The sequence below is a fragment of the Seriola aureovittata genome, chromosome 12, assembly GCF_021018895.1.
Source record: "Seriola aureovittata isolate HTS-2021-v1 ecotype China chromosome 12, ASM2101889v1, whole genome shotgun sequence".
Classification (NCBI taxonomy): Eukaryota; Metazoa; Chordata; class Actinopteri; order Carangiformes; family Carangidae; genus Seriola; species Seriola aureovittata.
Window position 1 is genome coordinate 26,294,092 of NC_079375.1, and position 22,681 is coordinate 26,316,772.

At 39.0% G+C, this 22,681-nt stretch overlaps 3 protein-coding genes across 3 annotated transcripts; all 3 read left to right on the plus strand.

Moving 5' to 3' along the window:
* The first annotated feature begins 7,616 nt into the window (after positions 1–7,616).
* LOC130178747 (uncharacterized) lies at positions 7,617–11,642 on the plus strand. The gene is made up of 5 exons (XM_056391199.1): positions 7,617–7,700; positions 8,741–8,798; positions 9,713–9,768; positions 10,055–10,125; positions 10,446–11,642. The coding sequence occupies exon 5, from the start codon at positions 10,500–10,502 to the stop codon at positions 11,640–11,642; it is 1,143 nt and encodes a 380-aa protein (XP_056247174.1). The 5' UTR covers positions 7,617–7,700; positions 8,741–8,798; positions 9,713–9,768; positions 10,055–10,125; positions 10,446–10,499.
* A 548-nt stretch (positions 11,643–12,190) lies between these two features.
* LOC130178750 (GRB10-interacting GYF protein 2-like) lies at positions 12,191–15,815 on the plus strand. The gene is made up of 4 exons (XM_056391204.1): positions 12,191–12,293; positions 13,196–13,251; positions 13,538–13,608; positions 13,929–15,815. The coding sequence occupies exon 4, from the start codon at positions 13,983–13,985 to the stop codon at positions 15,813–15,815; it is 1,833 nt and encodes a 610-aa protein (XP_056247179.1). The 5' UTR covers positions 12,191–12,293; positions 13,196–13,251; positions 13,538–13,608; positions 13,929–13,982.
* LOC130178868 (uncharacterized) lies at positions 15,808–22,381 on the plus strand. The gene is made up of 2 exons (XM_056391433.1): positions 15,808–20,135; positions 20,659–22,381. The coding sequence occupies exon 1, from the start codon at positions 16,391–16,393 to the stop codon at positions 20,126–20,128; it is 3,738 nt and encodes a 1,245-aa protein (XP_056247408.1). The 5' UTR covers positions 15,808–16,390; the 3' UTR covers positions 20,129–20,135; positions 20,659–22,381.
* The last annotated feature ends 300 nt before the right edge of the window (positions 22,382–22,681 follow it).

Consider the following 22,681-nt stretch of genomic DNA (forward strand, 5'->3'; position numbering starts at 1 on the left):
AACTCAGAGCTGGACAAAACAACAGATACATTGCATACATGTCAAGAGATCTGAACTCAAAAGATAAACTTCCAGGTAAACACTCACAGTCACATGCTGAAAAAATCAAGAACCCCATGATAGGTGGTTCCATTCTGGATATCAGAGTCCTCTCAGAAAACACTGGCACTAAGGTTATCATCCTAACAGAGGACAGCCATGGCAAGCTCAAGAAAATGCAGGAGCTGAACCCAGGAACTGAACCTGCCAGTCAAACTGTGACACTGATCTACAGACCAAAGAGCTCCCAATACCCAGACGGCCATTATGATGTGCAGATCAATAATAAGATGGTGACTGTAACCAATGAAGGAAAGGGCTGCCTGTTTCATGCTTTAGCATGAGGCATGAAACCAGAGGCCAGTGATGAAGAGATCACCCTGGAGGCTGACCGCCTCCGATCTGTGGAGGCAGACACTCTCCGGAAACACCCGGGCCAATGGGAACCTTTTGTCAAGCGCAAAGAGTGGACAGACACAATCAGAGGAGGGGACTGGTACATGGGAGAGGGAGCTGGACTAGAAAAGATAAAAGAAACCAAAGAGCGGCTCCAAAAAGAGGTTGGAAACGTTCAATTCTACAAAGATGCGATAAAACATAGAAATAAGAATCCTGGCATTGGACAGTTCATCCATGCAGATCACCAACCACCAGTGAGTTGTATATTGGATTATATAGATTTGAACCAGAATAGCCGATTAGCCGAAGCCTTTCTTGAAGTGGGAACTGACTCACATCCTCTGGATACCAATCTGATTTCCAAAGTCAAAGAGAATCATGGCCATCGACTTCTATCTGTTAATGTACCAGCAGAGGTTCATCGTGAGTTTCCTAGTACAACAAACAAAGAATACAGGAAGTTACTGGCTGGAACAATAAGTCAAGATGATGTCGTGGGCACCTTCAAACTGACCATTTTAGGTTCAATGCCCAGATTCAAGTTGAATAGCGAAACGAACTTCAAAGACTTTAAGAACAGCAAAGTGAGTAAGACCAGGCTTGCCAGTTTTGAACAAAGTTTTCCGCAACACTCAACAAAGTTGGTACATGAATGGTACAACCAGTTTAAAGACAAGGGCGTCATGACAGAAGATCATCTCAATTCTGTTACTGACTGGATCAACAACCGAGGCTACGACAATCAAAACGATCCACACAGGAACCAAGTCGCTGATCTCCTATAATGCAAAGGTAACATTACATTTAATATAACACTGCAGTGTTTGTAGTGTGAGAACAGTTAACTGACTGAAAGTGGTGGGTGGTTAATGAAGTCTCATGTTCATAGAGCAGCTTCACATCCAAAGTTCTAGCCATACTTGTGGCACGAGGCCCAAACTGGTGAGGGAATAACAGCGTCACCTTCAACAGGGAAAAATATAGACTGAGCTGACTGAACTCATCAGCTCTGACCCGGCACCTGCAGGGCTGTCGGCTGAACATGTGATTGGTGCCCTGCCTGCACTGCCCTAAATCATTGAGGCTAGTTTCCATGTGAATGGGAGGAGCAGCCATTTTCTCCTGAGTCTGTAGGAGACGTTTGCAGTGGGTGGAATTAATGATGTAGCTCAATTCAAACTGGAGAAAGGATCAATATGTATATTATGTATATTCACTAACATGTACAGAAAGAGACAACTTACACTGAATGGTCTGTATTATGATTATCAGTTGATCTGAGTGAGAAATTTATCAATTTGTCTTCTGTTTGCAGGGTAATATTGACACCTGACCATAAGGTTGGCAGAGAAGTACAATGAAAACTACAGAGATCCACATCCCTGATGTTCATTTGGAAACTGGTTTAGATAGATAGATAGATAGATAGATAGATAGATAGATATCTTGAACGACAATGGCTTCTTTTTTCTTTTTTTTTAAAGGGTGATTTAGCTTATAACCAAGGAGTTCATTTTATGTTAGTATTGGAATATATTGGTCAAGAAAAAAAACAAACATAATAGAGCTTGAGTATCTTTTCAGTTGACAATGATCTCACGTCATTATTTGTGTTAATCATTCTATTTTTAGTTTACATCATAAAGATTAAGATTTTTGATCTAAAAGAAATTATGGTTTTAGACTCTTTACATTTACTTTTTCTATTTCATTTTTCACCATTGTTCTAATTGTACTAAGGGTGTGACAGTTTAAAACTCAGACGACAGGTGTGCTTTGGGTTTTAACAGCCTGCTGGATTATGATTACTTTTATTTTTCTTTTATGCATGAGAGTATATTCTTACATCTGCAGTAATAGGTTCATTATGGACAGTTAGGTGTGCTCTGTGATAAAATGCACAATCTTTTCCTGTTAGCTAAATTAATAATGTTATTATATTTGTTTGTGGGATCGAAAACAAGAGCAACCTGAACTGGCGGTTTAAAAACCACCTGGTTTGCTCCAAGGAATGATTTTGATTTAATTTTGATTGTGTTTTCATTTAATGTAACTTTTTATTAATTCTTGAATAGTATAGTTCTTAGTTTATCAATAGTATATCTCGTAGATTATTAAGATTAATCTCTCTGCTCTATTACTCTGTGTTACCTTGTATTATTGTACCATCTTGATGTAGTTGCACTTATTCTTGAAAAGCAGAAAACTTAATTCGCTGGTCGCAGCGTCCCTTAACTCCACCCTCTCTCCTGTGGGAGTTGTTGTGATACACAAATGGCAAATTGATGCAGAGAGCGGGTTTCATATCTACTGATGCATCTTTTAGTTTTGTACTTGTAACTTCAACTCTGACAGCTGACCTGAGCTCACATGGGTTAGTTAGTTAGTTCAGTTGTTAGTGTTGATCTCACAAGCAACGACCTAATAATCAAGGAAAAACACTTAAAGAAGGCAAAATTCTACACAGAATTTCCCCTTTTAAGTCTTTATGTAGTATTAAGCCATGCTTCTTGGGTCACACTGAAATGTAATTTAAAATAAACAATAGTTCCCTGTCTGTGTCTAGATTAGCTGTGATGTTACTGATAAGGTAGATTCCATAACAAACAGCTAAGACTAAAAGCCAACACCTGAAAGGCTCATGCTGATGGCGACCCAAGTCTCTCTTAGTGAGACGGAGGTTATATCTACAACGTAAGTCTGTTCCATGTGAGGATATTCAGGTGTTGATACACCCTGTAAAGGACAGCCTTCAGAATTAGAGGTTGTGTTAACTTGTATTGCTCATCTTGATGTATCAATAAAGTGCTTCTGCTTAAGAAGTCCGGGTCTCCTGAACCTTCTTCCAGCAGCTCACTAGATTTTCCATCACACTACTAATTTCTGAACTCTACTCAGATATGGATGTGAACATAGAGATGATTATGTGGCAGAATCATGTTAATGCTGTATAGGATACCTCTTCTATTTTCTTCTATTTTTCTCCGGATCAAGTCAAGCAAAACAAAAAACAATGCCCTTCTAAACAGATTAAACATTATAAGATCTGATATCAGAATCTAATACTATAGTTCTGCCAATACACAAGTAGCCCACGCATCACTCCCCATCCGCAAAGCGCAAAGGGAAATCTTGCACACTACAAAATATTGTCAGAAAAAAAAATAGTGATGACTTTTGTCAAGTGTGGCAGAGTGTACCTCAGCATGCAGAGTGGCAGTGTTTGGACACATCCATCATGTTTTCAACTCTTAGCAGTACTATTTTAATTTACTTTTCTGCTGGCATCATTCTAAAATTACTTATATTAAGTGTCTTATCGCTGGTCTGTTTTTCTCTGCTGTACTCAGGATCGTCTATTAGAAAACCTGTTTAAATGAAAGTTAAATCTACAATAAAACCTGGGTATATGTATTTAGTTACTTTCACTTAGTCATATACAGTGATATAGTTGCTCTGCTATCATTATTATTAAAATTAATAAAAAAAATTAATAATAGTAACAGAATAGAAATCATGAAATCAAGAAAAAGACACATTTAAAAAGTGTTTCATTATTACCTACACTCGTTTATTGTAGTTTTGTCTTTTTTATAATAACCTGTAAAGTGTGAAATTAAATGTTTCTTCATATTAAATATAAAAGCTTTAACAATTCTTAAACAGCTGAAATAAACTAAAATGTTTAATTTATTCAAAACCTAACTGAACTTCCGCCTTTTTTTTATACAATATTTTATATTATTATAAAACATAATTTTACACTGAGGCCTTGTACTACAGTTTGTATACATTACTTCCACCACCTCTGTGCTGCTGCTTTCAGGAATCAAACGCACACACTGCTGCCCTCTAGTGGTCACAACAACACACTGATTCAAACTGGAGACCTACTATTGTGCTTCCACTACTACTGCTATTACTGTTAATACTACTGCTGCGACTAATAGTGCCTTCTAATATTGTTGTGTTCATCGCTTTCTTTTTGTTCATTGTGTTATAGATTTAATTTTAAATCAATTGTTTTTCTATACTCAATAACTCATAATGACAAAGTAAAAATGTGTCTTCGGAGTTTGTTTGGTTTTTTTGGGGGGAAAAAAATTAAAGACTGAAATCTCTCACCGACAAAAGTATTCAGACCCTTGAATGTGAACCAGAAAGTTTCACACTACACATCACGACAAAAACAAATGAGGTCCAGTGAATTATCTGTAGATAAAACTGTGGTGAGACATAGATCAGAGTAAAAGGGTATACAACCATTTCTAAAGCTCTGAGTGTTCCCAGGAGAACAGTGTCAGGCTCTTTTTTAGAGTTGGTGTCCAGACAAACTGAGTTACTGGGTAAGAAGGGACTTGGTCAGACACTGAGAACCCAGAGCCTCAGAGGTCCTCTGCAGTCCTAACTGACACAGCAACAGATCTTAATTATAATATTCTGTTTAGCTTACTATTGTATTCATCCAGCAAATCTAGCAATACTGCCCTCTCAGTGAAAAAACTGCTTTGCAATGCAACAGTAAGGGCGGGCAGAGCTGGTGTCGCAAAGCTGAAGTCCTCCATAGGCCAGACTGTCACATTTCGGTTCGGCTTTCATGGTCTTCAACAGTTATAAATTCCACACCTTCGTAGGATGTGGCCCCTGAATTAGGACATGGATATATATGCAGTCAATGTCACTAGCCTATTTTGTGCTAGCTAGCAAGCTGATAATGATATTGCACTTAAAAAATACTATCCCAAAAAAACAGAGGGTTAGTAAAATTTTAGTCTCGCATAGCCAAACCTATCCCCACTCTTCATTTTATCACTGTGGCAGAAATGGTTTAAATCAAGTGCTCAGCAGCCAGTGGGAACATATGACAGTCAACATGGTAAAAATCACATAAATTTGTACTGGCTGGTTCAGTGAGATGCTCTCTGAGACATGAGTTTGTCTTGTCTTTGGGGAAGTCAGCCACTAGTGGTTAACGACCTTTTTTCAGCTTGAAGTCTTATTGTTTGTACTGATGATTCAACCATGGAAAGTTTTATATCTTTTACAGTTGTGTCCTATTTGTGTGCCTCGGCCTAATTCATAGGGGAGACGATGCCGTATGGAATTAATTCCAGGTGTGTGTGGGTGTAATACCTGCTTTTAATCTGAAAGATTTATGTAAGAATGTAGATTTCCCAATGAAGTAGTGTACGTGACTGTGGTAGTTAACTTCCCCAAAGAGACGACAATTTCATGTCTCAAGGAGCATCTCACTAAACCAGCCAGTTCAAATACGTGGTTTTTAACATGTTAACAGCACGTTGACTAATGCATTTATTGCCTCAAGAACCAGTGAATGTACGTGATCCGCAGAAGTCATGAGCATCTCAGTGTTTGTTCTCTGCCCCATCTTTACCAAATATGGAGAGAACATAGCTTGTGTAACTAAATTTAATTTAAGTCCTTATCAAAAATCTTTATGTTCCAAACTGAATCACATTTAATTATTTTTAAACCATCAAATATTGAGATTGGCATCTACCTTAATTCTAAGACTATATTAGACAATTACCAATAACTCCTCCTTTTAACTCGCAGCAGATATAGAGCAACATTAAGGTAAGTACCTGAACACTCTGTCTACCTCTTGTTTCAGTGTTGATGTGTTGCTGAAGATTATAGTGGCATTAACAAAGCTGTATGATTTAATTTTAGTATTACAAGTTAATATGTTCCTGGAGTCTTTCTCAGACATGTTTAACAATGTAGTTGGTTTTATTTTCCATTTTCTCATTTTTCATTCATGTTTTTAACATGAATTTATGTTCAATTTATGTCTTTTTTCATGTGAATTATTATTATTATTATTATTATTATTACTATTATTATTATATGGTCTAAGTTAAACTTGTTGTTCCACTTATGATTTTTCTTTTTTTTTTTTACAAAATTTCAATAGTCCATACAAATATAAATGATTTTCTGACATTATAATGACTATCAAATAGTGCAAAAGAGAATGACAATATCAACACAATATTCAACAGTAATGCAAGTGCAGCGGTAGTGAAGACGTCACCTCAAGGAAATGCTGGGGCTTAAATGAAAACACATTTATAATTGTGTTTGTAAGTTGGATGTTGGATGAGGCCATGGTTCTCAGCCGGAAACGGGTGGATTGCCCGCTTCAGGTCGGGGGGGGGCTTTGCCTCAGGTGGAGGAGTTTAAGTATCTCGGGATCTTGTTCACGAGTGAGGGTAGGATGGAGCGGGAGATCGACAGGCGGATTGGGGCGGCGCCAGCAGTGATGCGGACGCTGAATCGGTCCGTTGTGGGGAACAGGGAGCTAAGCCGGAAGGCGTAGCTCTCAGTTTTCCGGTCGATCTAAGCTCCGATCCTCACCTATGGTCATGAGCTTTGGGTAATGACCGAAAGAACGAGACCGCAAGTACAAGCGGCCGAAATGAGTTTCCTCCGCAGGGTGGCCGGGCTCAGCCTTAGAGATAGGGTGAGGAGCTCGGTCATCCGGGAGGGACTCGGAGTAGAGCCGCTGCTCCTCCATGTCGAGAGGAGCCAGTTGAGGTGGTTCGGGCATCTGGTTCGGATGCCTCCTGGACGCCTCCCTGGGGAGGTGTTTCGGGCATGTCCCACCGGGAGGAGACCTCGAGGTCGACCAAGGACACGCTAGGGATTATATCTCTCGACTGGCCTTGGAACGCCTCGGGATTCTCCCGGAGGAGCTGGTGGAAGTGGCTGGGGAGAGGGCCGTCTGGACCTCTCTGTTGAGGCTGCTGCCCCCGCGACCCGGATCCGGATAAGCGGGAGACGACGAGACGAGAAACTGTAATCCTTTTCTTTTATTTTATAGGCTTTACAAAACAGGAAGAGAATGGCAAAGGAAGAACTGGACATGACACCGTATGGGTAAGAGTTACGTGATGTTGATGTCCGAGATCACTCGTTATCGTGTTACCAAAGTGTTGTTGACGTGTTGTTGATGTCTTGTCAACGTCTTAAAAATCACGTATATATTGAGCAAGCTTGTTCAGTGAGATGCTCTCTGAGACACGTACTTGTCTTGTCTTTGAGGAAGTCAGCTATTTGTGGTTAAGATGTTTTTTAAGCTTGAAGTCTCATTGTTTGTACTAATGATTAAAGCAGGAGACTTTTATGTCTGTTACAGCTGTGTCCCTTTTGTGTTCTGTCTAATCTAGAGGGGAGATAACGTCTGTTGAATGAGTTCAAGGTGTGTCTCAGTGCAACAGCTGAACTCTGGAGTGAGAGTACGTTCATGATTTAATTCTGAAAATTAGATGTTGACCTGATGTAATAATGTATGTTTCCCAGTTAACTGTAAGGTAACTATGCAAGTTGTGTGCTTAAACACATTTACTTGTGTTGTATCGTCTTTATTTCTTCAATAACAAGTCACTGCTCTTGTCTACAGACATCCCATTTCATTAGTTCATTAGGTTGATTTATCTGTGGGAGATATTTACAGTCTGTCTTCTGTAATCAGCCAGTTCAAATACGTGGTTTTTAACATGTTAACAGCACGTTGACTAATGCATTTATTGCCTCAAGAACCAGTGAATGTACGTGATCCGCAGAAGTCACGAGCATCTCAGTGTTTGTTCTCTTCCACATCTTTACCAAATATGGAGAGAACATAGCTTGTGTAACTAAATTTAACTAAAGTCCTTATCAAAAATCTTTATGTTCCAAATTGAATCACATTTAATTATTTTTAAACCATCAAATATTGAGATTGGCATCTACCTTAATTCTAAGACTATATTAGACAATTACCAATAACTCCTCCTTTTAACTCGTCCTTTGCAAAAAGTTGCTTAATTATAAACGCAGCAGATACAAAGCAACATTATCATCCTAATGGAGCTGTAACATCAAAATAATACACTGAAAGACACTGAAACAACTGGTAGTGCTGCAGAGTTCGTCACTACAAGCAACCCCATTCACAGGACAGCTATTTGATCAAATGCTAATATAAGAATATTAATTAGTGCAGAATCTAATTAGCTCTTAAAGTTATTATTAAAGTACATCATAAATGTGTACGGGAAGGGGTGAGGGGGAAGTCTCTCACTTTTACTGTTGAGTCTGGGAACTGTTCAGAGTTTGTACAGAGTGTAGACTTGTCCTGCTGAAATCGCAAGCATTTTGTATTGTTAAAGTAATGTCTGATTATTCACTGACAATATGCTTATAATCACTTAAAATCACAAGTTCCTTCTACTTCCTCTTTCACAATGACTGTGTGTGTGTGTGTGTGTGTGTGTGTGTGTGTGTGTGTGTGCAGACTGTATATAAAGGACCTACAGAGTAAACTGAAACAGAACCATCCCTCCTGAACAGAGGTAAGTACCTGAACACACTGAGTCGTTAGTTCAACTCTGTCTACCTCTTGTTTCAGTGTTGATGTGTTGCTGAAGATTATATTGGCATTAACAAAGCTGTATGATTTAATTTTAGTATTACAAGTAAATATGTTCCTGGAGTCTTTCTCAGACATGTTTAACAATGTAGTTGGTTTTATTTTCCATTTTCTCATTTTTCATTCATGTTAACATGAATTTATGTTCAATTTATGTCTTTTTTCATGTGAATTATTATTATTATTATTATTATTATTATTATTATTATCATTATTATTATTATTATTATTATTATTAGGTCTAAGTTAAACTTGTTGTTCCACTTGCTGTTGTTTTTTTACATGATCACACATAGTTGATTCTTAATGTAAAAAGAAGCATCATTTGTTGTGATTTATTTATTATGAAAAAATTTTACAAAATTTCAATAGTCCATACAAATATAAATGTTGTTCTGACATTATAATGACTATCAAATAGTGCAACAGAGAATGACAATATCAATGCAATATTCAAAAGTAATGCAAGTGCAGCGGTAGGGAAGACGTCACCTCAAGGAAATGTTGGGGCTCATTTTAAAACACATTTATAATTGTGTTTGTAAGTTGGATGTTCTGTGTTATTCAACATATTGAAATTATTTAACGTTTTCTGCCCCAAGAAACAAGTTAAATTCGTGTCAATCTTTATCATTATTTTACCATTTCATCAGGATCAAGAGCAGAGTCTAATCTACCTTTTCCCCACACACTTGTTGATGTTAATGATAGAAAACTACAGTTGGATGATGGCGTTAAACATAGAATGTCCTCTAATGTGTTTGTTTAAAGAGGTAATTTTATCTCAATGAAGATATTTAAATTATAAAACTGTAATCCATTTCTTTTATTTTATAGGCTTTACAAAACAGGAAGAGAATGGCAAAGGAAGAACTGGACAAGACACTGTATGGGTAAGAGTTACGTGATGTTGATGTCCAAGATCACTCGTTATCGTGTTACCAAAGTGTTGTTAACGTGTTGTTAATGTTTTGTCAACGTGTTAAAAATCACGTATATATTGAACAGGCTGGTTCAGTGAGATCTCTGAGACACGTACTTGTCTTGTCTTTGGGGAAGTCAGCTATTTATGGTTAACATGTTTTTAACCTTGAAGTCTCATTGTTTGTATTAATGATTAAACCAGGAAACTTTTATGTCTGTTACAGCTGTGTCCCTTTTGTTTTCTGTCTGATCTAGAGGGGAGATAACGTCTGTTGAATGAGTTCAAAGTGCGTGTCTCAGTGCATCAGCTGAACTCTGGAGTGAAAGTAAGTTCATGATTTAATTCTGAAAATTAGATGTTGACCTGATGTAATAATGTATATTTCCCAGTTAACTGTAAGGTAACTATGCAAGTTGTGTGATTATGTATTTACTTGTGTTGTATCTTCTTTATTTTTTCAATAACAAGTCACTGCTCTTGTCTACAGACGTCCCATTTCATGAGTTTATTAGGTTGATTTATCAGTGGTAGATATTTACAGTCTGTTTTCCGTAATCATTTACGAACTGTGATTCTCTAGGTGACCTACAAACAAGTTGAGTAATTCATTTCCTCCTATCTTTTTACGTATTTTTTATTTTTCAGGAAACAAAAGTTGCACTTTACATCTCTGCTTAGCATCTGAAGAACTCAATAAAAATGGGGAACGCACCATCAGAAAGTAACATGGGCGAGCAGCTGAGATGCTGTAAATGTTATAATGTCCTGCCTCCATGCAGATCTTTCTCAGATTTCTACAGAAGTACTATTCATGGGCGAGATGTATATGTTTTCAATGGAGGAGAATACTACAGAACAGTTGGCCATGATAACTCATACGAGTGTGAATATTGTTTTAATAAGCCAATCAGAGATCAAGAACAACTGAGGAGAGAAGAGGAGAGGAGAAGGGAAGAGGAGCGAAAGATGGAAGAAGAACAGCAAAGGGCCAAAGAGGCTGAAGAGAAGAAGAGACAAGAAGAACTGAATCAAAGACTTGAAGAATCACAACATCAAGCTCAAGAGCAGCAGGAGGATCAACTGAGCAGAGACATTTCAGAGGAACATGAGTCCAAGCGAAGAGTTCTAATAAGCCATCTGGATGAGTTTGAGGCAAACTATGACTCAGACAGTGATGAGCTTCTAGAAACGCTCTCATCAAGATTTAACATCCCCGTTCCAAGCCTCAGTCTCACTCAGCTGACTGCTGATCAGCTGGGCAACATCCTGTCAGCCCTGGACAAACTCCTGTTTGAAGATTGGATCAGTGCTCCTCCATCCCTCAGCACTCTGCAGCACACACAGGTGTTCATCACAGAGCTGTGTGCCCTGTCTCTGGAGATGTCTCAGGGACTTTCCCTGCACAGCGTCTACGATCATGTGGAGTCCATCAGCCAATCAGCATGCAGTGTTTCTGAGAGCTTCCTGCTGACTCAAGCTCTGTACCTGACCCTGATGCACTTCTTCACTGGCCACGGCAGCTGTGATTCTGATGCAGCTCTAATAGCCAATCAATGGGCTGAGAGAGACCTTTCCACTGAGGATCTCGTCCTTACAGAATTCCTCGGTACCCTCACATCATCGCTACACAATGTGGTTGGAAGAGCCTCTGTGTTCATTTTAAAGATGGAAATCCAGAGCTTGAAGCTGCTTCTTTTCACACTCACACATCTCAATGACAAAGAAAGCCACTCAGAATCCACTGAAATGCTCCTCAGACTTGTGCAAACAAACCAATGGACACCAGCAGAGGCAGTGAAACTGCTCAAAGAGCTTATCAAAAATCTTTATGTTCCAAATTGAATCACATTTAATTATTTTTAAACCATCAAATATTGAGATTGGCATCTACCTTAATTCTAAGACTATATTAGACAATTACCAATAACTCCTCCTTTTAACTCGTCCTTTGCAAAAAGTTGCTTAATTATAAACGCAGCAGATACAAAGCAACATTATCATCCTAATGGAGCTGTAACATCAAAATAATACACTGAAAGACACTGAAACAACTGGTAGTGCTGCAGAGTTCGTCACTACAAGCAACCCCATTCACAGGACAGCTATTTGATCAAATGCTAATATAAGAATATTAATTAGTGCAGAATCTAATTAGCTCTTAAAGTTATTATTAAAGTACATCATAAATGTGTACGGGAAGGGGTGAGGGGGAAGTCTCTCACTTTTACTGTTGAGTCTGGGAACTGTTCAGAGTTTGTACAGAGTGTAGACTTGTCCTGCTGAAATCGCAAGCATTTTGTATTGTTAAAGTAATGTCTGATTATTCACTGACAATATGCTTATAATCACTTAAAATCACAAGTTCCTTCTACTTCCTCTTTCACAATGACTGTGTGTGTGTGTGTGTGTGTGTGTGTGTGTGTGTGTGTGTGCAGACTGTATATAAAGGACCTACAGAGTAAACTGAAACAGAACCATCCCTCCTGAACAGAGGTAAGTACCTGAACACACTGAGTCGTTAGTTCAACTCTGTCTACCTCTTGTTTCAGTGTTGATGTGTTGCTGAAGATTATATTGGCATTAACAAAGCTGTATGATTTAATTTTAGTATTACAAGTAAATATGTTCCTGGAGTCTTTCTCAGACATGTTTAACAATGTAGTTGGTTTTATTTTCCATTTTCTCATTTTTCATTCATGTTAACATGAATTTATGTTCAATTTATGTCTTTTTTCATGTGAATTATTATTATTATTATTATTATTATTATTATTATCATTATTATTATTATTATTAGGTCTAAGTTAAACTTGTTGTTCCACTTGCTGTTGTTTTTTTACATGATCACACATAGTTGATTCTTAATGTAAAAAGAAGCATCATTTGTTGTGATTTATTTATTATGAAAAAATTTTACAAAATTTCAATAGTCCATACAAATATAAATGTTGTTCTGACATTATAATGACTATCAAATAGTGCAACAGAGAATGACAATATCAATGCAATATTCAAAAGTAATGCAAGTGCAGCGGTAGGGAAGACGTCACCTCAAGGAAATGTTGGGGCTCATTTTAAAACACATTTATAATTGTGTTTGTAAGTTGGATGTTCTGTGTTATTCAACATATTGAAATTATTTAACGTTTTCTGCCCCAAGAAACAAGTTAAATTCGTGTCAATCTTTATCATTATTTTACCATTTCATCAGGATCAAGAGCAGAGTCTAATCTACCTTTTCCCCACACACTTGTTGATGTTAATGATAGAAAACTACAGTTGGATGATGGCGTTAAACATAGAATGTCCTCTAATGTGTTTGTTTAAAGAGGTAATTTTATCTCAATGAAGATATTTAAATTATAAAACTGTAATCCATTTCTTTTATTTTATAGGCTTTACAAAACAGGAAGAGAATGGCAAAGGAAGAACTGGACAAGACACTGTATGGGTAAGAGTTACGTGATGTTGATGTCCAAGATCACTCGTTATCGTGTTACCAAAGTGTTGTTAACGTGTTGTTAATGTTTTGTCAACGTGTTAAAAATCACGTATATATTGAACAGGCTGGTTCAGTGAGATCTCTGAGACACGTACTTGTCTTGTCTTTGGGGAAGTCAGCTATTTATGGTTAACATGTTTTTAACCTTGAAGTCTCATTGTTTGTATTAATGATTAAACCAGGAAACTTTTATGTCTGTTACAGCTGTGTCCCTTTTGTTTTCTGTCTGATCTAGAGGGGAGATAACGTCTGTTGAATGAGTTCAAAGTGCGTGTCTCAGTGCATCAGCTGAACTCTGGAGTGAAAGTAAGTTCATGATTTAATTCTGAAAATTAGATGTTGACCTGATGTAATAATGTATATTTCCCAGTTAACTGTAAGGTAACTATGCAAGTTGTGTGATTATGTATTTACTTGTGTTGTATCTTCTTTATTTTTTCAATAACAAGTCACTGCTCTTGTCTACAGACGTCCCATTTCATGAGTTTATTAGGTTGATTTATCAGTGGTAGATATTTACAGTCTGTTTTCCGTAATCATTTACGAACTGTGATTCTCTAGGTGACCTACAAACAAGTTGAGTAATTCATTTCCTCCTATCTTTTTACGTATTTTTTATTTTTCAGGAAACAAAAGTTGCACTTTACATCTCTGCTTAGCATCTGAAGAACTCAATAAAAATGGGGAACGCACCATCAGAAAGTAACATGGGCGAGCAGCTGAGATGCTGTAAATGTTATAATGTCCTGCCTCCATGCAGATCTTTCTCAGATTTCTACAGAAGTACTATTCATGGGCGAGATGTATATGTTTTCAATGGAGGAGAATACTACAGAACAGTTGGCCATGATAACTCATACGAGTGTGAATATTGTTTTAATAAGCCAATCAGAGATCAAGAACAACTGAGGAGAGAAGAGGAGAGACGGAGAGAGGAGGAGAGGAGGAGAGAAGAGGAGAGGAGGAGAGAGGAAGAGAGGAGGAGAGAGGAGGAGAGGAGAAGGGAAGAGGAGAGGAGAGAGGAGGAGAGGAGGAGAGAAGAGGAGAGGAGGAGAGAAGAGGAGAGGAGGAGAGAAGAGGAGAGGAGTAGAGAGGAAGAGAGGAGAAGGGAAGAGGAGAGGAGAGAGGAGGAGAGGAGGAGAGAGGAGGAGAGGAGAAGGGAAGAGGAGAGGAGGAGAGAGGAAGAGAGGAGGAGGGAAGAGGAGAGGAGAAGGGAAGAGGAGCGAAAGATGGAAGAAGAACAGCAAAGGGCCAAAGAGGCTGAAGAGAAGAAGAGACAAGAAGAACTGAATCAAAGACTTGAAGAATCACAACATCAAGCTCAAGAGCAGCAGGAGGATCAACTGAGCAGAGACATTTCAGAGGAACATGAGTCCAAGCGAAGAGTTCTAATAAGCCATCTGGATGAGTTTGAGGCAAACTATGACTCAGACAGTGATGAGCTTCTAGAAACGCTCTCATCAAGATTTAACATCCCCGTTCCAAGCCTCAGTCTCACTCAGCTGACTGCTGATCAGCTGGGCAACATCCTGTCAGCCCTGGACAAACTCCTGTTTGAAGATTGGATCAGTGCTCCTCCATCCCTCAGCACTCTGCAGCACACACAGGTGTTCATCACAGAGCTGTGTGCCCTGTCTCTGGAGATGTCTCAGGGACTTTCCCTGCACAGCGTCTACGATCATGTGGAGTCCATCAGCCAATCAGCATGCAGTGTTTCTGAGAGCTTCCTGCTGACTCAAGCTCTGTACCTGACCCTGATGCACTTCTTCACTGGCCACGGCAGCTGTGATTCTGATGCAGCTCTAATAGCCAATCAATGGGCTGAGAGAGACCTTTCCACTGAGGATCTCGTCCTTACAGAATTCCTCGGTACCCTCACATCATCGCTACACAATGTGGTTGGAAGAGCCTCTGTGTTCATTTTAAAGATGGAAATCCAGAGCTTGAAGCTGCTTCTTTTCACACTCACACATCTCAATGACAAAGAAAGCCACTCAGAATCCACTGAAATGCTCCTCAGACTTGTGCAAACAAACCAATGGACACCAGCAGAGGCAGTGAAACTGCTCAAAGAGCTATCAGAGAAATATGCAGATGATGCTCCCATAACTGAAGTGCTCATGTTGGTACAAGCGTATGACATATCACCAGAGTGGACAGATGACGCCGGACACTCCCTCATCCAGGCCCTGGACTTCATTGGCCCAGAGAGATTCCCACTTCATTTCAGAGACTCTCTCAGAAAGCAAGATGAGAGCAGTCTAGATTCAGCTCTGGCAGAATTAAAAACATCAAGGAATTTAGACGATTCTGTTGTTGACATGATGAAAATCATTACCACTGGCGTCCTACAATATTCAGAAAATGCCCCAAAAGATGAACCATTCGTGAAAGATTCCTTTAAATCTGAGAACCTGAATGCAGATGATATCCAACGCTATCTGTCTCAGCTCTGCAAAGTAGTTTCTGACACAAAAGGCCGGTGGCCCACAGTGCAGCAGATGCAGTGGTAGATTTTTTCCATGAAATTGATGACTATGTCCCCTATGATTTCACTGTATACACTTTAGATGACAATGGACTGCTCTGTCTCAGAAAGGCCAGAACATACAACAACCAGGAAGTTCCAAACCTCACATTTCTTGTTTTGGAGGAAGGCTTGTGTTGTCCTCTCTATGATTCTGAAGAAGTTCTCATCAAGCCCATTGCAGAATTAACATCAGACAAGATTCAGTACACCTGCACAAACGATAAAGACAAAATCAGCATCCCTGGATTCCTGAGGAATCTGATAGAGAAGAAATTGTCAGTGTGGGTTCAGAATGCCTTTCTGGCAAAGAAGCTGAGGCAGGGACGGGAGTATGTTGTAGAAAATGACAGTGTCTGTCCAGTGGACTTCAGATCCACTGGTATTATAGAACTGAATAAGAAGTGGGGTGATGGGCTACAGCAGTTCATTGAGATCAAACACCAAGTCAAACTGAGCACGATTTCAACAGTGACTAACTACATTTCTAACATTTCCCTTTTTGAAAAATACCATGGGAAAATATACGGAACAACAGGGACACTTGGGAGTGACACAGACATGCTGTTTTTGCAGGACCTATATCCAAATCTCTCCGCCTGCAGAATACCAACTTTCAACCAGAGGAAATTATTTGAGGTCAAAGGTATTTTGAAGACTTCAACTGAAGAGTGGAAATCTGAAATAAAAGATGTGGTTATGGCTCAAATTTCCCCAAGTTCATACAGAGAGGGAAGAGCAGCCTTGGTGATCTGTGAAACCATCAATGCAGCGAAAGAGCTCCATGAAGAGCTGAAAAGCATCATCCCAGGTCAAATCATTCTCTACAACCGCAGTGACAAAGACAGCTTGAGTAAAATAGATAAGACACTGGATCCTGGTGATGTCATTGTTGCCACAAACCTTGCTGGGCGTGGCACAGACATAAAAGTCTCAGAAAAGGTGAACAACAATGGAGGATTATTTGTGATCCTCTCCTTCCTTTCAGAAAACTCAAGAGTAGAGCTTCAGGCATTTGGCCGAACTGCACGCAAAGGTAAACCTGGATCTGCGCAGGTTATCATGACCACTGATCATCTTCAGGACTCCTTCAAGACAGTGTCTTCTCTGGAGGAGGCAAAGGAAACAAGGGACAAACATGCAGCAGAAAGGATAAAAGACATGATGAACGATGTCACTGAGATGAGACTGCGGGAGGACCTGTTCTCAGAGTACTGCAAGACCCTTGAGGATATTTACAGAAACACAGACGGAGATGAAGAAAGAGCTGTTGTTGCCATGATGAATGAGTTCTGGGGGATTTGGTTGCAAACTAAATCAGAAGAAATTGATCAGTTGAAAAGAACTGAATTGCAAAAGAGCCTAAAAGATGATTTGTCTCTGGCGAGAAGTCAGTGTCAAAGTCAGACTTCACCGTGTTCTAGTATTTACCACTACATCAAGTTTGGAAATATCAAAGTGGATGAAAAACAATGGGATATCAGCAAAAGGCTCTTTGAAAAAGCTATGGAACAAGATGAAAGTTGGGCAGCAATAGCTTTTTACAGTCATGCATACTGCACTATAAAACAGGAGGAGAAAGATTACCTCACAAAGGCCAGAGATGATCTCAGGAAAGCACAGGACTCTCTGAAGTACCTCAGTGAAGAATGTATGGTCTGCCTGCAACTTGTAAAAATGTCCTCTGCTCACTCAGCCAACAGTCAACTCAACCAAACCAGCCTCGAAAAACAGTTTTTAAACAAGTGCAACATGTTCAAGTACTTTGATGAAAACATCAGTAAGGCTATCAAAAAGCTGGAGGAGATAAAAGACAAAGGGAGGGATGCAATAGCCAATAAATCACCCATGTTCTCCCTGATGGAAGGTGCTGATGAAGATCTCCAAGCAGAGGCCGACAATCTTTACAGACAAGGTTTGAAATACGTCTTTTCTGTGGAAGAGAAACCTCGTTTCCCATGGGAAGCTTTTCTGGTGTTCTGTCTCGGATTTCTGCAGATTATTGCTGGGGCACTGCTCACTGTATTTACGTTTGGAGCTCTTGCTCAAGTTGGCATGGGGCTGATCACTGAAGGAATATCAGACTGCATTTACGGTATCGAATCCATGGTGACAGGAGAATTCAGTTGGAAATCGTGGGCTATAGACAAAGCCATTTCTATTGGTGTGTCTCTCATTGGGTTTGGAATTGGAAAGCTGATTGCAAAGGGCTTCAAAGCTTGTAAATTGTTGATTAAACAATTTGGCAAACACCTGAAGTCATTGCCAAAGTTTTTCTCCAGGCAGGCAAAAGATGGTTTTAGTGTTGTTGCAAAGATGAATATGAAAAATGCAGTGAAATACACAGCAAAGAAAATGGCAGAAGAAGTTATTAGCTATGGACTTGGGAAGGCAGAAGAGGAATTACTGAAAAAAATCCTAAATGATATTAAGGATAAGATGCAAAAGGAAATTGTAAATGATGTGAAATCCAACATGGAAAAAGAGCCCTTGGCTACTTTAGTAGACTCCATTATTCTCTCACACCTTGAGGATAAACAACAACTTTCTGATCTCGTACAGGAAGAAAAAGGAAAAAACAAACTTCTGGCTATTTTCAAAGAATTAAGCAAAACTGCCTTACAGCCATTCTACGCTGACCTCAGCTGGCAGAACAAGCTCAACTCAACCCTCTCCAAAGTGATTAAAAAAGCTAAATCAGGGGTCAAAGGTGGAAAACGATTAATTCTGACAGCCATCGAAGCCATTCACATGGGTGCACTAGCAACAGACGCCATCATCACAGTGCACAGCCTCTCAGACAAATTTTTCTTGAACCTTCAAAAGGATCTTAATAAATTTAATCAGGAAAAAGAAAGTGAAGAGAAAGTGAAGCGAAATGATCTGTCTGATTCAGAAACTAAGATGCTGAAAGAATTCAAGCAGGATTTAGCTGACACCATCAGTGCTTTATTGGCTGATGCTTTGGTAGAAGTCTTCCACCAAAAGTTCTCCAGTCACATTGTTTCTCATGTCCAAGGCAAAGTAAATGACATCATCGGCGACTATGTAAAAAAAGGATTAAAGACTGACAGAACAGAGGAAAAACTCAGAGCTGGACAAAACAACAGATACATTGCATACATGCCAAGAGATCTGAACTCAAAAGATAAACTTCCAGGTAAACACTCACAGTCACATGCTGAAAAAATCAAGAACCCCATGATAGGTGGTTCCATTCTGGACATCAGAGTCCTCTCAGAAACCACTGGCACTAAGGTTATCATCCTAACAGAGGACAGCCATGGCAAGCTCAAGAAAATGCAGGAGCTGAACCCAGGAACTAAACCTGCCAGTCAAACTGTGACACTGATCTACAGACCAAAGAGTTCCCAAAACCCAGACGGCCATTATGATGTGCAGATCAATAATAAGATGGTGACCGTAACCAGTGAAGGAAAGGGCTGCCTGTTTCATGCTTTAGCACGAGGCATGAAACCAGAGGCCAGTGATGAAGAGATCACCCTGGAGGCTGACCGCCTACGATCTGTGGAGGCCGACACTCTCCTGAAACACCCGGGCCAATGGGAGGGTTTTGTCAAGCGCAAAGAGTGGACAGATACAATCAGAGGAGGGGACTGGTACATGGGAGAGGGAGCTGGACTAGAAAAGATAAAAGAAACCAAAGAGTGGCTCCAAAAAGAGGTTGGAAACGTTCAATTCTACAGAGATTTGCAAAATAGAGATGACTGCATCGGAAAATTCATCCATGCAGATCACCAACCACCAGTGAGAAGTATATTGGATGCTAGAAATTTGAACCAGAATAGCCGATTAGCTGAAGCATTTCTTGAAGTGGGAACTGACTCACATCCTCTGGATACTAATCTGATTTCCAAAGTCAAAGAGAATCATGGCCTCGGACTTCTATCTGTTAATGTACCAGCAGAAGTCCATCGTGAGCTTCCTAGTACAACAAACAAAGAATACAGGAAGTTACTGGCTAGAACAATAAGCCAGGATGATGTCGTGGGCACCTTCAAGCTGACCATTTTAGGTTCAATGCCCAGATTCAAGTTAATCAGAGACAAGAACCTCAAAGACTTTAACAACAGTGAAGTGAGTAAGACCAGGCTTGCCAGTTTTGAACAAAGTTTTCCGCAACTCTCAACAAAGTTGTTACACAAATGGTACAACCAGTTTAGAGACAAGGGCGTCATGACAGAAGATCATCTCAATTCTGTTACTGACTGGATCAACAACCGAGGCTACGACAATCAAAACGATCCACTCAGGAACCAAGTCGCTGATCTCCCATAATGCAAAGGTAACATTACATTTAATATAACACTGCAGTGTTTTTAGTGTGAGAAATGTTAACTGACCAAAAGTGGTGGGTGGTTAATGAAGTCTCATGTTCATAGAGCAGCTTCACATCCCAAGCTCTAGCCATACTTGTGGCACAAGGCCCAAACTGGTGAGGGAATAACAGGGTCACCTTCAACAGGGAAAAATATAGACTGAGCTGACTGAACTCATCAGCTCTGACCCGGCACCTGCAGGGCTGTCGGCTGAACATGTGATTGGTGCCCTGCCTGCACTGCCCTAAATCATTGAGGCTAGTTTCCATGTGAATGGGAGGAGCAGCCATTTTCTCTTGAGTCTGTAGGAGATGTTTGAAGTGGGTGGAATTAATGATGTAGCTCAATTCAAGCAGGAGAAAGGATCAATATGTATATTATGTATATTCACTAACATGTACAGAAAGAGACAACTTACACTGAATGGTCTTTATTATGATTATCAGTTGATCTGAGTGAGAAATTGATCAATTTGTCTTCTGTTTGCAGGGTAATATTGACACCTGACCATAAGGTTGGCAGAGAAGTACAATGAAAACTACAGAGATCCACATCCCTGATGTTCATTTGGAAACTGGTTTAGATAGATAGATAGATTATTCATTATATCTTATTCATGTTAATCATTTAAGTTTTTACATTTTCATTATGAAGATCAAGAGCTTTGATTTAAAAGAAATTACAGTTTTACACTCTTTACATTTATTTTTACACTTATTTCATTTTTCTCGATTGTTCTAATTGTACTAAGGGTGTGAAATTTTAAAACTCAGACGACAGGAGTGCTTTGGGTTTTAACAGCCTGCTGGATAATTATTACTTTTATTTTTCTTTTATGCATGATAGTATGTTCTTACATCTGCAGTAATAGTTTCATTATGGACAGGTGTGCTCTTCGATAAGATGCACAATCTTTTCCTGTGAGCTAAATTAATAATGTTTTTATGTTTTGTTTTTGTTTTTAAAAAGTAGTATTCCAGTATTTCATCTTAATATTGATTGATAAACATCTGGTATTGGGACTTTGTTCCAGAACAAGAGCAACCTGAACTGGGGTTTAAAAACCTACTGGTTTGCTCCAAAGGATGATTTTGATTTAAATTTGATTGTGTTTTAATTAAATGTAACTTGTCATTTACTTCTTGATTCTTATATCGTATAGTTCTTAGTTACTCAAGAGTTTTATTTTACACACATCTTTCTCTTGTAGACACTTAATAGATTATTAGGATTACTCTCTCTACTCTATTACTCTATTTGTTATGTTGTATAATTGTTCCATCTTGATGTAGGTACATTCATTCTTGATAAGCAGAAGACCTGATTCGCTGGTCGCACCGTGTCTTTGTTCCACTATCTCTTGTTGGATTTGTTGTGATTCACGAATGGCGAGTTGATTCACACTTGACTGCAAAACTAAAGGACTACCATCATCTTGTGCAACCTGAGGTGGTGACACTGATTAAAAGACCTGCCAAGTGTCTAAACAGACTTAAAGGTACAGCACTGAAGCCAGATCCTCCCTCCATTCTGACTCAGATAATAAAGACAGAACAAACAGGACAGAGAGTAATGAACTGAGACAGTCTCAATACTGAGACACTGACACTGAAATGACTATGACCAAGAAAAGCTCAGAGATAAATGTGTCTGAGATAAAGACTAAACTGATGACTGTTTACTTCTGTACAAACATATTCCAGCAGGAGTTATTTGTCTGTGCTATTTACCAGGAAAACACAGATTTACTGAGTGTGACCAAATATATGATAGAACACACAGGAGCAACATATTGGATATTAACTTTTTCTTATTTTTTGTTTTCTGCTTGAAGGTTAAAATATATTTGAATTTTTTATGCTCTTTTATCAGCTTCTTTTAGTCTTTGTTTTATCTACTATTCATTTTATTTTCATGAATACAATCAGAATAATTCCACTGACCCTTGATGCTGATGTGTATTGACTGTGAGGTAGTACAATATCTACCACTCATTAAATGATAATAAACTTCACTATGCATCAAGTGTTGTTGCCTGTTGTCATTTCATGGTGTCACTCCTGACGTAAACTTCAATCCATACAGAAATGATCGGTGTCTGTTCGTTACACATTTAGTCATGGCAGTAAATGCAATGTTACAACTTAGAACAAATCATAAAACAATTAAATATGAAATGTATGCAGCAGTTTTGTTCAGACATGAGATCAACTTTTTTTTAATAACCCAATAGTGTTGCACGATATACCAATATTAAAAAAGTATCTTGATACCCTGTATTTAAAACAGTAGGATACCCCATTTTATTCGCACTGACACTTTAAGGATGACAGTGTTTTATTAAGAGCTGTATTTTCAATGAGTTTAGGGCTGGGACGATTATCCGACGTAATCGACGTTGTCAATTATAAAAATTATTCGACGTGGAATTTTAGTGTGGACACGTCGTGTAAAACCACACAGGGAAAATGTTCATAGAACAAAACCGGAACTTTCTAATGGGACCGTTTAT